This window comes from Antechinus flavipes, chromosome 6, assembly GCF_016432865.1.
Source record: "Antechinus flavipes isolate AdamAnt ecotype Samford, QLD, Australia chromosome 6, AdamAnt_v2, whole genome shotgun sequence".
Taxonomy (NCBI): domain Eukaryota; kingdom Metazoa; phylum Chordata; class Mammalia; order Dasyuromorphia; family Dasyuridae; genus Antechinus; species Antechinus flavipes.
The window spans coordinates 5774558-5790678 of record NC_067403.1 but is presented as its reverse complement, the minus strand read 5'-3'; the positions used below and the strand labels follow the sequence as shown (position 1 = coordinate 5790678).

Here is a 16121-nt window from a genome sequence, read left to right as displayed (position 1 = left end):
GTTCTAGTGATAGAGAATACTTGTAAATAACGAGATACATATTAAGATATATACAGACAGAAGATAACCTGAGAAGTATTTAACCCTACACTAGAAATAGTAAAAATCTTTATATTAATAATAAGAATGCTTTGCATTTTGATAGTGCATTACAGTGTACCAACTACTTATGTTAACCCAAAGGCAAGGAAGAAAAAAATTACTTTGTAGTAACTTTATTATGCCAAAAGTTACCTTTCTGTTTTGTCTGAGTTGATACAGTTAAGATAATAAAGTATAATAAGCTTATTTAAGTGTAAAACATTTTTGTTTTTGCATTTAATTTCAAATTTATTTGTTTATTTCATGCAGTCTGAAAAATGATATCTCTTGTGTTTGGCCAAATTGCTTCAAATCTAAGTACTTAGAAATATGGCTAACTATTGGACTATACACTGTACACTCTTACAGTAGCTTTATGTTGAATTTATCTTGAACAGAAATGATTAATAATGATTTTTATTAATCATCTTTTATTCAGTTATTAAGTTATTTAAATATGCTTTTTCCTCTCCCTTCTTTTTTTTCCCTTATTCAGTTTTCTTGAATTCATTATATATTTTTCAATTTATGTAATGATATTATGAGATATTGATATTTTCTTGGAATCAAGCCTTTAATTACCATTAATCTTCACAAAATTTTTTATTGAAGGGGGTCTCTAAAGTAGGACAGTCCTACTTTGGACTTTTAAGAACCACTGTGGAATAAACAATTTTGTTATCTGAAGTTGGAAGCGATTTGAATTTCCACATACACAGGTAGATCTAGCATATTATTCTTCATGGACTGAGGACTTACAAAATGTTGCAAAATGAAATCTGGCTTTAAAGCCATGTCTTAATTTAAAAAACTAATTCTGTCCAGAATTATATTGGACATCTGTGCATCAGTCATGTTAGTAGTCCTGTATTTAGACTTCTCTTAGCATCTTTTATCCTACTATTTGGAATTTTATTGAAAAATCATTTTGCTATTTTTCTTGAGTGGTCGAGTATTACGGAACTTGAGATAAAGATTCCTATATAAAGGACCTACTTTTCTGAAAAGCTTACAAGCTAAGGTGGATCAAATATGTCATGTGTTGGTATTTAGGTATCACCTTAACGCCGTCATAGAATTTCAGAACTGGAAAGGATCTCTTGGTTTGCATCATTCAGTACATGCCCTTCAAAGAGAATTCCTGCTGTCACATTTGTTATCATCCTGTGGTTTTCAGTTATGTCTGACTTTTTGTGACCCAACTTGAGGCTTTCTTGGCGAGGACACTGGAGTGGTTTGCCAGCCCATTTTATTAGTGAGGAACTGAGGGCAGTGGAATGAAGTGACTGATGCAGGGTCACACAGCTGGGAAGGGCCTGAGATCAGCTGTTAGCCCCCAGGAAGAGGAGCCTTCTTGCCTGCAGGGTTGCCCCTGGCCACTGCTCCTCTGAGTTGAGTTAACAGAAGTTCAGTGATTTGCAAACCTTAAGGAACTGTAGAACTGGTAGTTAATATTGACATGATCATTATTATTGTCTAGCAAGCGTATTCCATTTGTGTTCTCAGAACCTAACAAACACAGTGGATGCTAGATGCCTGTTGATTGATTGGTCATCCATTTTCTGTTTGTAGAACTACAAGGAGGGGGAATCCTCTTAACTTTTAAAATGGTCCATCCGTTCTTCTTTACCTTTCATTGTCAACATGCTTTTCCTGACACCAGACAATTAGATTTGTTCATCATGAGTATTTTTGGATCACTTTGGATCACTGTATTGCTCGAGAGTAGCCAAGTCTTTCATGGTTGATCATCATTACAACATTGTGATTTTTCGGCACCATCTTCTGGTTCTTCTCATTTCCCTTTATGTCGGCTCATATGGATCTTGACAGATTTTTCTGAAACCCACCCTTTGTCATTACTTCTAGTAACATTCTGTGGTAGTCATGTGCCACAAGGTGTTCAACCATTCTTCGACAGTTGAGAATCTTCTTGACTTCTTATTATTTGCTACCACAAAAACAATTGCTGTAAATATTTTTGTGTAAATATTATGAGCTTTAGACCCACCAGCGCATTATACAATTTCACAGTCTCTTGGGCCTAGTTCCAAATTGTTCTCCAGAATGACTGGACCTCTTCACCATCCCACTAATTGTTCATTTGAGTGTTCATTTTTCCCTCCTTTTTGGCCTTTGTCTTGTCTAATAGAAGTGTGATAGTTGCTTCAGTTTGTACTTTTCTAATTAATAGTGATTTAGAATGCTTTTTCATATGGCTGTAGATAGTTTTGATATCTTCTGACAACTCCCTGTTTATATTCCTTGATCATTTATCAATTGGAGAATAGCTTTCATTTTTAGATACTCGACTCAATTTGGTACTCTGTATATATTTGAAAAATGAGAACTGAAAAATAAGACATTTGGACTAGCTGATTCCTAAGATCCCTGCCAGCTCAAAATCTATAATTTTATTTGTCTGCTTGTAGATGGCTTAAGTGGTTAGCATAGAACTTGGAGTAAAAAATTTTTTTGTTAATATTGTGTTAAAAATAAAAAATAAAATCAATTTTCAGCAACATTTGCTCATCTACAAAGATCACAACCCTTTTATTATAAGCAGAGATACTAAAAATCATAAAGGGGTTTATAGTTTTTAAAGACATGTAACTTTATATGAAAATTAAACTTGCAAACATTTTCTACCACTTAAGATCTAGAATCCACTTAAAATTGTACTTTGGGTTGAGCTCTATTTAACTACATTGCTTCAAATAATTATTTTTTGGCAGAGTATGGATGCATTGTATTTGGTATAACTGTTGACACCGAGTGGGTACTAATTGGCATATTGGTAGAATTTTCCCATTTTTCTTTCACTCTTTGAATTTCAGAAGAAATCTCCAGCACTTTTATCATCTATGACATATTATGGAGGAAATAAAATAGTTTCTTCCTATCCTCTGTGTTGGTTCCCAAGACAACGATCGAATTGTGTTAGAGTTCTTGTATTGCTACTTACTAGTTGTACAGTTTTGGACAATGCCGAGTTCAGAGTCAGAAAATCTGATTTAAACATCTCTTCATATCCATTTAACTCTTAATGGGACTTACACTCTCTGGGGCTCAATTTCTTCATTTGTAAAATGGGGTAGGTGATCTCTAAGGGTTCTTTGAGGTCTATATTCCATGAAGGAAAGAATCTGATTCTTTGTCTCTAAGGGTAGAGTGTGTGTGTGTGTGTGTGTGTGTGTGTGTGTGTGTGTGTGTATGTGTACTCTGTTGGTGATTCAGAATTTCCTGTAATAGGAATATTCACAATCTCCAGTGAAGTGCTGTTCATCATCATTGTATCAGAGCCTCAGAACTTGAGTTCTGAGGAAACTTTATTAATAATTTTGGAAAATAGGCATAAAGAAAGTCCCAAAAATCTTAATGCAGTTTTCAGTTATTAAAATTTAAGTATTGAGATAAGTAAGAAAATGAGATATAAGTATTTGTATTAATAGTACAATGGCTTATCTCTCTGCTTTCAAGAACTTTCTTTTATAAAATAAATAGAATTTTAAATATAAAGAATATTATCCTCTATCCTACCTTTCAATTCCTTTTTTATAATATATATATATATTATGTATGTATGTGTATACACATGTATATATATGTGATGCTAAAAACATCTGGAAAATTATGAGAGCTGGCATTAGTGATACTTGACTTACAGAAAAATTTTTCAAAGTAATAATTGCTTTTTATTTTTCAAAATCATGCAAAGATAGTTTTCAACATTCACCCTTGCAAAATCTTGTGTTGCATATTTTTTTCCCTTCCTTATCACCTCCTTTCTCTCCTACAAAGCAGGCAATCCAATATAGATTAAACATGTGCAGTTCTTCTGAACATATTTACACAAATATCATGCTGCACAAGAAAAAACAGATCAAAAGGAAAAAAAATGAGAAAGAAAAAAACAAGCAAGCAAATAACAACAACAAGAGTGAAAATACTATGTTGTGATCCACACTCAGTTCCCACAGTGCTCTCTCTGGGGGCAGATGGCTCTCTCCTTCACAAAATCATGGGAACTGGCCTGAATTACCTTGCTGTTGAAAAGAGTTGCGTCCATCAGATTTGATCATCACATGATCTTGTTACTCCGTACAGTGTTGTCTTAGCTTTGCTTGCTTCACTTAGCATCAATTCATGTAAGTCTCTCCAGACCTAGAGAAGCATTTTTGAAATCAGTGTGATGATATGATGATATCCGAATTTGGTCACGTTCAGATCCATTTCTTGTTCATAGATGTTCTCATTTATCCTTACCAAGAGTACAGGTGAGCAACAAAGGAGGAGTGATGATAGCCAGACCCAGGAGTCAGGAGGAGAAAAAGCTGGCTTCTTACTTTCCAATGAAATAAGTAGACAGCACTGCCTCCCCTCCAGTGTCTCATACTTGAGGATCCCCTATTGCTTCTTATAGATCCCTTCTGAAACTTAGTGTTGTGTGTATTTCACCCCTTTCAGTTCCAGCCCTTTGCTGTATCCTCTTAGTTGCAACAGTTTTAGTTTCTAACATTCACGATTCATCTGAAAAAAAGTTTGGAGAAGGAGTATTCTGAATATTAAATTATTCTCAGCCAGGCCTTTTAGAGGTGGCAGTCATCGTGCCATATTAATTAGAGTATTTTTCAATGTTGTTAGTGCAGAAATCTTGAATGAATGTTGCTGTCTATTGTAAGAGGTATATTAGTGAAGTCATCAATTGATCACTTAATAAGCATTTATTAAGCACTTCATGTATGCCAACTATTGTGATTAGCGTTGGGGATACAAATGGAGAAGTGATACAAACTAACTTGGATTCTACTGAGGTCACAAAGGTTATGGCATGATTTTCTTGACTTGTGGATTCAGTCCTAAAATGGTTTCCTTAAACATGTATTATACTGGTGAGTTTATCTTCAGTTCTTTTAAAGTTATCATGTATTTTTAGTTATTGAGGAAATCATCTATATTGAAGTGTCAGGCAGGAAAATTAATCGGAACCTTCAGTGAAAACTTATTGTTTCCCTTCTTGCAGCGGAAAGAGCCTGGGATTTTTAATCAGGGTACCTGGGTTTAAGTTAGTTCTAGATTTGTCAGTTATTACTTGTGACTTTAATGAATTAATCTTTCTGGCCCTTGGTTTCTTCCTTTGCAAAATGAATGGGTTGAGTTAGATGACTTCTAGTTACCCTCTAACTCTAACCATAAGAATCCCTACAATGCTTTGGTTTTCTCCCCTTTGCCTCTCCTTTGGCACTTTGGAGTAATCTCTTTCCACTCAGAGTGGATTAACCTAAAATAGAGAAAAAAAGATCTATTCTAATGAGAAGTAGTGCTAAGAACTGACCTATTTACTGGCTAGATTTCCAGATTTTAAGTTGAAATATTCTAAGAGTCTCCAGAAAAATGTTCTAGGCTGTTTTTCCTAGTGGTTAGGAGCAAATACAAAGCTCATGGTATTTAGTGCTCTGTAACCTGTGGCTAACAGACTAATAACAAACCACAATGGGGATGCTTCATTTTGTAGCTCTTTGCCTTTCGGCTCTTGAGTGGTTTACAAATACTGCCACAAAACTGGGGAAGCAGGGTTACTTGTTAAGTGCTTTTGGGTACCAGATTGTACCCCCAAGATTAAGGGGAATATCTCTTATCTGGAAATTGTGATCATAATGGTCAGATTCATTTTTCTTACTCAGGTTTTATCTTATTCTGACCGGGAATTATTTTCACATGAGCAAAAAAACAATATGGAAGAGTTGTATTACCTCAAAGTATAGTGCAAAGTTTTATAAATTGTCTATTTAGTGATTACTGGGTAGATTTGTCTTTGTCTGTTAGCAAGTTGTGTCTCAAATATGGTGCCCAGTCATTCAATAGCAAATCTGAGAGTTGTATTGAAAAAGCTGCTTTGGAGTTGAGACCTGAAGATAATTTTTTTTCTTGAAAATTTTACCGATGCCTTTTGTTTTTCTTCACTACAGATACTTCACAGAATCCCCTGCTCCCCACAGTGAAAAACGGTTAAGCAAAACCAGTTCTATCAACAAGTGTAATACTTGAGGCAGCTAAGTGGTGCAGTGGGTAGAGCACCAGCCCTGAAGTCAGGAGGTCCTGAGTTCAAATTTGGCCTCAGACACTTAACATGTCCTACCTGTGTAACCCTGGGCAAGTCACTTAATCCCATTTGCTTCAGCCAAAAAAACAAAAAACCAAATGTAACGCTATACCATAATTCTCTACCTTTCTGTTGATGGAGGTGCATGTTTGAATGTTGCCTTTGATCTAAGTATAGCTGCCTCATAGGTATTATTGGAACATTAGAACTCTTTGATAATATATACATATGTATAGATGAAACATATATCTATAGGCCTCTGTACCTTCTTTACTCTGGAGGAGTTCATATAAATCAGTTTATGTTTCCATGAAGTTCTCCTATATATTGTTTCTTATGGTACCATTATATGTGTGTGTGTGTGTGTGTGTGTGTGTGTGTGTGTGTGTGTGTTTAGCACTTTCTGGTCAGCTATTCCCCAAATAGCCATCTGTTTTCTCCTATCTCTTTCTCTGCCATCTCCTACTTCCTTCCCACCATACACCACATTTTATTACCATGAGTACTCTTTGTTATATATGGGATCTTTTAAAAAATCTCTGTGCTTGCATGCTTAGTAGTTGAATCGCTGGCTCAGAGGATATGAACACTTGAACCAAATTGTGCCATTTGGACCAATACATTTGTTCCACATCTGTGTGCCTGTCTTACCATAGCCCTTGAGAAATGGCTGCCTTTATCATCTTTGCAGATTTCAGAGTGAGAGGAAATCTTGGGATTGTTTTTTTAAGTTCCTTTTCTTTTATTAATGATTTGGAGCATTTTTCTATTAATGACTTGTAATTCTTTTGAAAATTGTTCTTTTCTACCAGTTATCTATTGTAGAATAGTTCTTGGTTTTGTATTTTTGTGTCAATTTCCTATGTGTTAGATAGTTTTTATCTGAAATATTTAATGCAAAGATTACACTTCCCCCACCCCCCAACTCAACAGTTGGTAAGAGTCTAGGTTCATTGATTTAATTTGTATAAAATATTTTAAAATTTAACATAATCAAAGTTGTCTGTTTTATCTGTTGTGATCTCTTTCTCTTGGTTATGAATTTTAGCCTTAACTACAGCCTACAAAGCCATTTCCCCCCTCCTCATCTAATTTTAAAGGGGTATTAAGTTTTATTTTCTGCCAGTCTGTTTTTTAGCTTTTCTAGCAGTTCTTCTAGAATAGGGAATCTCTATTCCAGTTATTTTTCTTCTTGGATTTTTCATTGATTTGTCCCTCAATCAATAAGCACTTATGAAGTGTCCCCATGTGCCGGAAAATGTGCAGTGTTCAGGGGATGCCAAATAAAAATAAGATAATCTTTGCTCTCGACCACATGAGGCTATTCTTGGAGTCATTGCGAGGCCGTAGTGCACGTGCTACCTTTGTGGCATTCAAGTCTCTTCCCCTCCTTGAGTCTCTGACTTATTGAGGGGGAGGGAGTTGGACTAGAAAGCTTCTGTGGTCCCTTCCAACTGTTGGTCTATAACTCTATGACTTACACAAGGACTGGAGGCGGGCAGGGTGTCAGGAAAGACTTCTCGCAAGGATGTTTTTGTGCTGATCCTGACAGCAGCCAGAGGTTCCAAGTCCCTCTCGTGTAGGCGTAAGTGACGGCCTGTCCAAAGGAGGTGGGGGTTGGGAATGTCTCCTGAGTGGGGAACGGCCCCATGAGGCTGGAGCACGAACTGGGAGAGGAGGGTGGGCGGCCAGCCAGGGAGCCAGGCTGAAGCCTGACTGGGAATCAGTCGGTCTGCCAACCAGTACGGAGCAAGCTCCTGTCATGTGTCAGGCCCTGTGTCAGGCCCTGTGTCAGGCCCCGTGTCAGGCTTTGTGTCAGGTCCTGTGTGGGTTGTGGGAAAACAAAGTTAAAAGTGAAATAATCTCTGCCCATAAGGACTTTACAATTCATCTGGGGAGATTTTGTGTGTGTAGATATGAATGTATATCTTTATATGTACAAAGTATGTATGTGTACATATATGTATATATGCTTAAAGTAAGTGCAAGATTACTTTTTTGGTCAAAAGCTCTGGCAGCTGGGACTATCAAGAACAGGTTTGTAGAAAAAGTAGTACCTTACTGGAGGATTTTTTGTTGTTGTTGTTGTTTTTTTGTTGAGGCAATGGAGGTTAAGTGACTTGCATAGGGCCCCAGCTAGGAAGTGTTACGTGTCTGGGGTCAGATTTGAACTCAGGCCCTCCTGACTTCAGGGCTAGTGCTCTATCCACTGTGCCACCAACTGCCCCATCTTACTTGAGCTTTGAAAGAAATCAGGGATTTTAAGAAATGGGGGTAAGGAAAGAATTCATTCCAAGCTTGAGACATGACTAGTGCAAAAGCATGAAAATGAAAAAAAGATGCCATGTATAAATAAGAGGACGAGGCTAATTTGGCTGAATTATTGAGTATGAGAAGTAGATTAATATAAGAATTAAACATATTGAAACGAGGTTATGAAGTGCTGCATTCAGCATGCCAAATGGGGAATGTATCTTTGATCATTAAGACAATAGGGAGCTGTGGGCATTTATTGAACAGAGGAATGACATGATCAGACTTACATTTTAGGAAAATCACTTTTGAGATGTGTGTGTGTGTGTGTGTGTGTTTACATAACTTTTGCAGCTATATGTATGTCTATAGAGAAAAGAAAAGAGAGAAAAAGGTTTTTTTTAAAGACAATATAAAGAAATAGAAGAAAACAGTGAAGTGGGATGAACCGATCTCTTGTAGAAAATTAGACATATCAAAGAAATATTTCACGCAAAGATGGGCCTGAAAAAAGATGGCAGGGACTTAACTGAAACAGCAGAGATTAAGAAGAGGTGGCAAGAATATATAGAAGGACTATACAAGAAAGAACTTAACATCCCTGATAACCATGATGATGTGGGTACCAATCCAGAGCCAGACATTCTGGAGAATGAATTCTTTTTTTTTTTTTTTTTTGTAAATTATAACTTTTTATTTACAATATATATGCATGGGTAATTTTTCAGTATTGACCCTTGCCAAACCTTCTGTTCCAGTTTTTCCTCTCCTTCCTCCCACCCCCTCCCCCAGATGGCAGGTAGACCAATACATGTTAAATATGTTAAAGTATCTGGAGAATGAATTCAAGAGGGCCTTGGGAAAGCATTCCTAACAGTAAGGCTAGGAAAGGCGATGGGATTCCAGCCGAGCTATTATAATTCTAGCAGATGATGCTGTTGAAATGTTGCACTCGATAAACCAGCAAGTTTGTAAACCCTAAAAGTGACCTCTGGATTGGAAGAGATGAGATTGCGTCCCAAACCTAAAGAAGAGAGACAAATGCCAAGGAATGTTCAAATGGCTCATTTTTTCAGAACAGCAAGGTTGTGCTTAAGACTCTGCAATACAAGCTCCGAGATTATGTTGAACTGAAAATTTCCAGAAGAGCTGCTCAAGGCAAAAGAACTAGAGACCAAATTGCCAACATTTGCTGAGAGTGCAACAGAGTTCGAGAAAAATATCTGCTTCTACTTCATTGGCTACGTTAAAGTCTTTGACTCTGTGGATCATAAGAAAAAATGGCAAGTCCTCAAAGAACCTTTCTGCCCACTAGGAGGTAAGAATTAAACCTGAACATGGAACAGCTGGATTAGTTGAAGTTTGGAAAGAGTGTATGACAGGCTGTTTGTTGTCACCTTATTTATTTAACTTATATTTAGAGTACTTCATGCAAAATATCAGGCTGGGTGAATCAAAAGCTGGAATCAAGGTTGCAACAATCTCAGGCATGCAGAATAAAGGGAAAGCAAAAGGGAGTTAAGAAACCTTGAGGAGGGTGAAAGAAGAGAGTATAAAATCTGGCTTGAAGCTTAACATAAAAAACTCCAAGAACTTGGCAACTGTTCTGTTACTTCTGGCAGGTAATGGGAGAACAAATGGAAGCAGTGTCAGATTTTATATTCTTGGGCACAGGGAACATTGTAGATGGTGACTGCCGCATGAACTTGCTCTTTGGAAGAAAAGCTACGGCAAATCTGGACAGTAGATGAAAAAGCAGACACATCACTTTGTCAACAAAGGTCCGTCAAAGCTATGGGTTTTCCAGGAACCAACTATGGCTCTGAGAGCTGGACCACAAGGAAAGCTGAGAGCTGAAGAATCAACACTTTTGAATTGTGGGGCTGGAGAAGACGTTTGAGAGTTCCCTGGATCGGAATGACATCAAATCAGCCAGTATTTAGAGAAATTAATTCAGGATATTCAGCGGATGGCCAGATACTGAAGCTGAAATACTTTGAGAAAATGGAACTCCTTGGAAAAGACCCTGATATTGGGAAAAGAGCATGGCAGAAGCTGGATTGGACAGTGGGATGGAAACGATGAACATGAACTTGGACGGATTCAAGAGATAGTGGAAGATAGAAGGACCTGGCACGTTCTGGTTCATGGGGTCACGAAGAGTCAGATGTGACTGAATGATGGCCTGAACAACAACAATATAACCTGATACTTGCATAATAAATCTACAATCCGTATAAAAACACCCTTAATGTAGATTTGTACGAATTATGGATTATAAAGGATGCAGAGAAACCAATTCTGAGACTGTTGCAATTGCTGAGGAGAGAAGTACCAAGGATGCTTGTGACTAGAAGGAAGGAATGGCTCTCTTGAGGAGGTAGGATCCGTGCTACTTGGCGCTTGGTCTTGTAATATGTGAAAGACAAGTGAGGGAAAAGATGATAATTGGTTGTAACCTGGGTGACGGATGGCGGTGCCCTTGACAGAAATAGCAAAGTGATGTTATGGGCTGGATATGTAGATGTAGAATTCATCTTCCCAAAGAAAGTAGTCTTTTTTTACTAAAAAAGTAATTTTTTATTTTAATAAAGAGTCTAGATAGTTCTTGCTAGGCATGCATAAGTATTCCTACAATTTCTGAGACACAGGGAGATGGAGACTCTCTGGCCAAGATGGCGACCAGAATGGAAGCCGACTCTTTAGCTGAATGTCAAATTCAGCAAAAAAAAACTTTGTTTAAACAAATAATTCTCAAGAAATCAAATGAAAAACTGTCATTCCAGAAAGACTCGAGCAGAGTAGGACCTTTAAAATCTAAGACTAAACCTAGAAGGGTAAAGTGATTTGAGAAATCAGAAGGGTGGTGATGGAGTACTTATGTTCTGCCTTGCAGAACCTGAAGGTATTCCCAGAACGTTGATGGGTGAAATCAAAACCCAAACGGAGGAGCTGGGAGTCTGGTGTTTGCCTTTCTGAGATTTAAAGGGAAAAACAGAAGGCGTGATCAAAGCTGGAGGACACTTGTAGAGAAGGGGGAAAGGAGTAGGCTTGGGGTCCCAGAGAACGGGCATTTGAGGGACCTCACTCTTACCCACAAGGGGTTCCATGCATGTCCCTATGTGTGGACACATCCACTGCTCCTCCCCCTTCCCCCAGTCTGTGAGGGAGAAGGTTAAGGGCAGCGACGCCTTTATGACTTTATCTCCTGGAGTTTTGCAGAAGTCAAACAAGAATGAAGAAGGCAGATTGTGGGAACAATCAGCGCACAGAGGGCTTGGGCATTCAGGCCTGATTCTAAGGATAGTGTAAAATCCAACTAGTTGAATAAAGGAAGAGGATTTGAGGTTCTGAACTTGAGGCAAGAGGTTCAATGAAAAGAGAAATAAAAGAATTGTCTGGCCTGGCAAGGAGGGATAGAGTGATTGGAAATTGCTATGAGGAGCAAGGAGAGGTTTAGTAGGGGTGAATGGAACACAGAGAGAAAGGAAGGACAGTGGAAAGCGCTCCGGGACTAGAAGTGGAAAATCTGGATGCAAAAACCACCACTGACAATTATTATCTACATTAACTTGGGCAAGACTCTTAAACTCCTTTGGTCTCAGTTTGCTCATCTCTGAAGTGATAATGTTCAACCAGATGATCCCTGGAAAGCTCTATGTGTATGATCCTCTGATAAGAGAAATGGAATTCAGGCAGATATATGTATTGTGGAATTAAAATGCTTGTGGATGATGAGATCAGAGGAACGAATGTTCTTTTGTGGGATTGAGAGAGTGCAGGTGCAGATCATAGCAGTTGAAAAGGTTGCTGGACTGGGAAGAAGTCCCCAAATTTACAATTTGTAACCTAGAAGTTGGTGTGGAGAAGGAGGGATTTTTTTGAAGACTAACATGTTTTTGATGTCTATATCACTGAGAGTGTTTGCTCATTATATGTTAAAATATTCCATGTTGTGGATTGGTTTTTTAAAAATTTAGTAAAATAAATAGTCCATCAAAAACAGGATGAACACATAAGGTAGAAATTCGAGATACGCTTGATGTACTTAACTACCTAAAATTAACAAAAGACATAGTTATGAAATTGGGAAGTGAAAATTGGATGTACATATTGCTAAAAAAACAAACAAACAAAAAAAACAGACCATGAGCATGAGAACCAATTAGGGAAACTTGCATTTTAGTCGAAGCACTACTGCTAAGTATTTGGATACAAGTTGGGTGGGAATGGGAAATAGAAGTATACACATGCATGCGGATGGGATGTGTTAAGGGAGGGGGGTTGTGTGTGTGTGTGTGTGTGTGTGTGTAGACTTGCTGAGGAAGAAGCTAATGAGTTATTTACCATAAATAGAGGATCAAAAAAAATTGTCTTAAGTGGCAGCAATAGAAAATGTAATCATGGAAGTAGATGAATGGGAGAGGCTTCGTACTCTCCAGCCCTGGGAGATGCTTAACACAGCATCGGCTGGTAGCTGCTTGTCTGATGGATAGTTTTGCCATTTAACTGTCTGAAGGATGTATTCATTTACTGCTTTGCGGACTGATTTACTCACTTGATTGTATTTTTCAAGCATCATTCTAAGACCTTAGTAAATGGGTGATCTTGATGTACTTTTGGTGAAACCCATAGTGGAGTCCTTGGATTATAGAGCATTTTGTGACTTTGAGAAAGTTCCTCACCGTGCTCGCCTTTGAGCCCCTCGTCAGGCCCTCAGAGAACCTCTGAACTCCCTAAGATGCTCTCGCTCTGTGCGCTCAAAGTCACTGAGGATTGTGCAGAGGCCGAGGCTGCCTCGGACCCCATTCGGTTTAAAGTAAGAGTACCGACTTCTCCCCCGGGCCTTTGTCCGTGGCGTCCCCGTCCCGTTAGGAACAATGCGGCCATATCGCGCCTTGCTGCCGACTCCTGAGAGTTTGTAAACGTGCTGTTAACTCTTTTGCCACAGGGAATTCTCCTGGTGTATGACATTACCAACTACCAGAGCTTTGAGAATTTGGAAGACTGGCACAGTATGGTGAAGAAGGTGAACGAGGAGTCCGAGACGCAGCCTCTGGTGGCCTTGGTGGGCAACAAAAGTAAGTGGCTTCGCTAGGGTGCCTGGCCCGCCCCGTTCCCTGGGCTTGCAGCACATGCGGTAGAGCTCCTGTTCTCCTTTGTCAAAGAATAGTTGCTGGGATACACTGAGAGCAGTGCGGCTCTCACGGAATTTCCGGCTTGTGTCCTCCTTCTCTTAAGGTAAGTGCAGGCCCGAGCCCGAGTTCTGAACATGCAGCCGGGCTATGGAGAACAGCAACAGAGCCGCAGGTTTGCACAGTACCTGACTGTACACTCCACCCTGGAGACTTTCTGAAGGATGGGGTTGCCTGAGGCGAGGAGGTCCCATACACACGCTTTCCCCACATTTTCATGTGTTTCCTTTGGTAAACTTTGGGGAATTGGTATTAAAAGACTAGATCATTCTGCAGTGGGATGAGGCTGGACACAGCGGTAAGTGGTGATGTGCTGCATGGGAAGGTGAAAATTCTGGCTACGTCCATTTTTGGAAATTATCTTCCAGACTGAAATGTGGTTTGTAGGAATTTGAAGCTAATTTCTCTTTTATATTCAGCAACGGAGTATTATCATGCTCCTTGTCCTAGAGAAGGAGCTTAAGGGTAAAGACTAGAATATAGTCGTTCAGTGTTTAATATTCAGAGGCCAGAGGCCTGCTGCTCTCAATCTCACTTGAATTCAGACCAAGAAGAAAGTATCACAGGCGGGAATTCAGTTTGGCTATAACAAAATATTTCCTGCCGGTGAAAGTTGTTAAGTAATTGGGTGGATTATCAAAAGAAGGATCTTCTCCGAAGGCCATTTCAAAAATAGTAAGTTATTTGTCAAGGAATGGTTCAAGTACAATGCTTTCTGAAGACAGGACCTACATTTCTCCTGTTTTATTATTCTTTGACTAAATCGATATAGATACACTAAAATGGGATGGGAGAAGGTGGAGAGAGAATGTTTCTAGCATTATAACATAGCATGATTTAGATGAAAATTCAGTTATGCTTTGTAGAAAGTAACTTCACCTATCCCAGCATGATTTGGGCAGAAAATCCCATTGTTTTTGTAAAGCTTTAGCCAGCTTTCTTTGCATCAGATGGGGACAATTTGCATCCTTCCTCCATCTGCTCTTTATGAAACCTTTTTGTAACTGAATAAAATGATTTCTAATAAGCATGTTACAATCCCCTTTTATTTTTGGAGGCAGGGGCTAAGTGATTTTACACAGCTACTAAGTGTCTGAGGCTGCATTTGAATTCAGGTCATCTGATCTATCCGTTGCACCACCCAGCTGCCTCCTGCCTTTGAAAAATCCTGATAGGTTTAGATGACTTTTTCCTTATCCTGTCAGTGCGTTGGTCTCTACTTCAGATCATCTCTCTCTTAGTCCTAGACTCAGTCAGTGTGTGTGCTTGAACTCGGACCGCATCTTTTGGGAGAATCTTCAGAGGATGAAGATTGGGGAGAGTCTTGTCTTAATTTTTCTCATGTTCTGATCACCATCTGGGCATGGAATAAATTTCCCTCTTTTTTCCATGGTACATTGGCGTAGTTATTTATACATATTACATTCCACGTTTATGTTATGCTCTGAGACATCTAAGATTGGTCACTGTCAAAGACAGGCTGTCAGACTAGATGGCCCAATGGTCTGTTCTGGTGTCACCCTTCCCAGGTCTTAACAACAAATATTTATACTGAATTTAAGCAAAACCACAATAATTCATTGTTAGAAATGCACAAAAGTCCAGCATTTTCCTATAGCTGCCTTAGCTGGGATCACTTTCTTGTGTTTATTAAATCAGTTCTTTGAGTTTGAGATCAAATAAAAAAGCATGCAGTCAAATAGAATAGTGCACATGTTAAATGAAGAGATTCTAGGGGAAAAGTTAGTCCCCTTTCTACTAATTTACTTCAGAGTCTCTCATTTGGCCTACTATCGCATGTTCATGTAATGAAAGATCTTCAATTAAAGTTCCTAGGACTGGAATTCTGAGTTTCCTGAATAATGTGTGATTTGAATTTTAAACCTGAGGTTAGGCTAAAATTTTTTTTCTTAAAGGAAAATTTATAATTATATAAGAAATGTAGACAGTTGGACTTAAAGCAATAGAAACATAGAAAACTACATGCAGCTTTATTCTGTTTTCATCACTATTGAAATAGAATCAAGTTTTCCAGGCTTGGTTTGTATTTAGTTTTTACTGTGCTTGGCAGCCTAAATTCTAGAAAATAAGAGTTAAAAATGAATATATTTTGTGGGTACTAGGAAACATTGGCAATGGGAGGCAAGAATTTTTAGCCTAGCTAAACATGTTTACATGATTACATGGATAAATCAGAGAAAAAATGACATAACCCATTTGTTCTAGACAACTGATTCCTCATTACTTTATTTATTATACACATGCTATATTCCAAATACTGTGACATATTATACATGATATCATCTGTTTCATATAATTAACTTATTAATGTCTCTCCACTTTGCTTACATGATCTTGTCTCCCCGGAGCTCTGTCCCTTCTCTGTGCTTGTGTCCATCTTAGCTTTTGTCCAAGGCCAGCTCAAGTTCTATTTTCTTCATGAAGTTGCTTTCCCCTGCCCTCAGCTATTCTTCCTTCCCCGGACCCCA

The 16121-nt window shown here is 38.5% G+C and overlaps 1 protein-coding gene across 3 annotated transcripts in view; it reads left to right on the top strand.

The window, feature by feature from the left end:
• The window catches only part of RAB28 (RAB28, member RAS oncogene family), a 94592-nt gene that overhangs the window by 11535 nt on the left and 66936 nt on the right, over positions 1–16121 (top strand). For all 3 annotated transcript variants that reach the window (XM_051963977.1, XM_051963978.1, XM_051963979.1), the window contains exon 4: positions 13389–13518. In XM_051963977.1, the coding sequence (XP_051819937.1) occupies positions 13389–13518 (130 nt within the window). The remainder of the gene's footprint in view (positions 1–13388; positions 13519–16121) is intronic.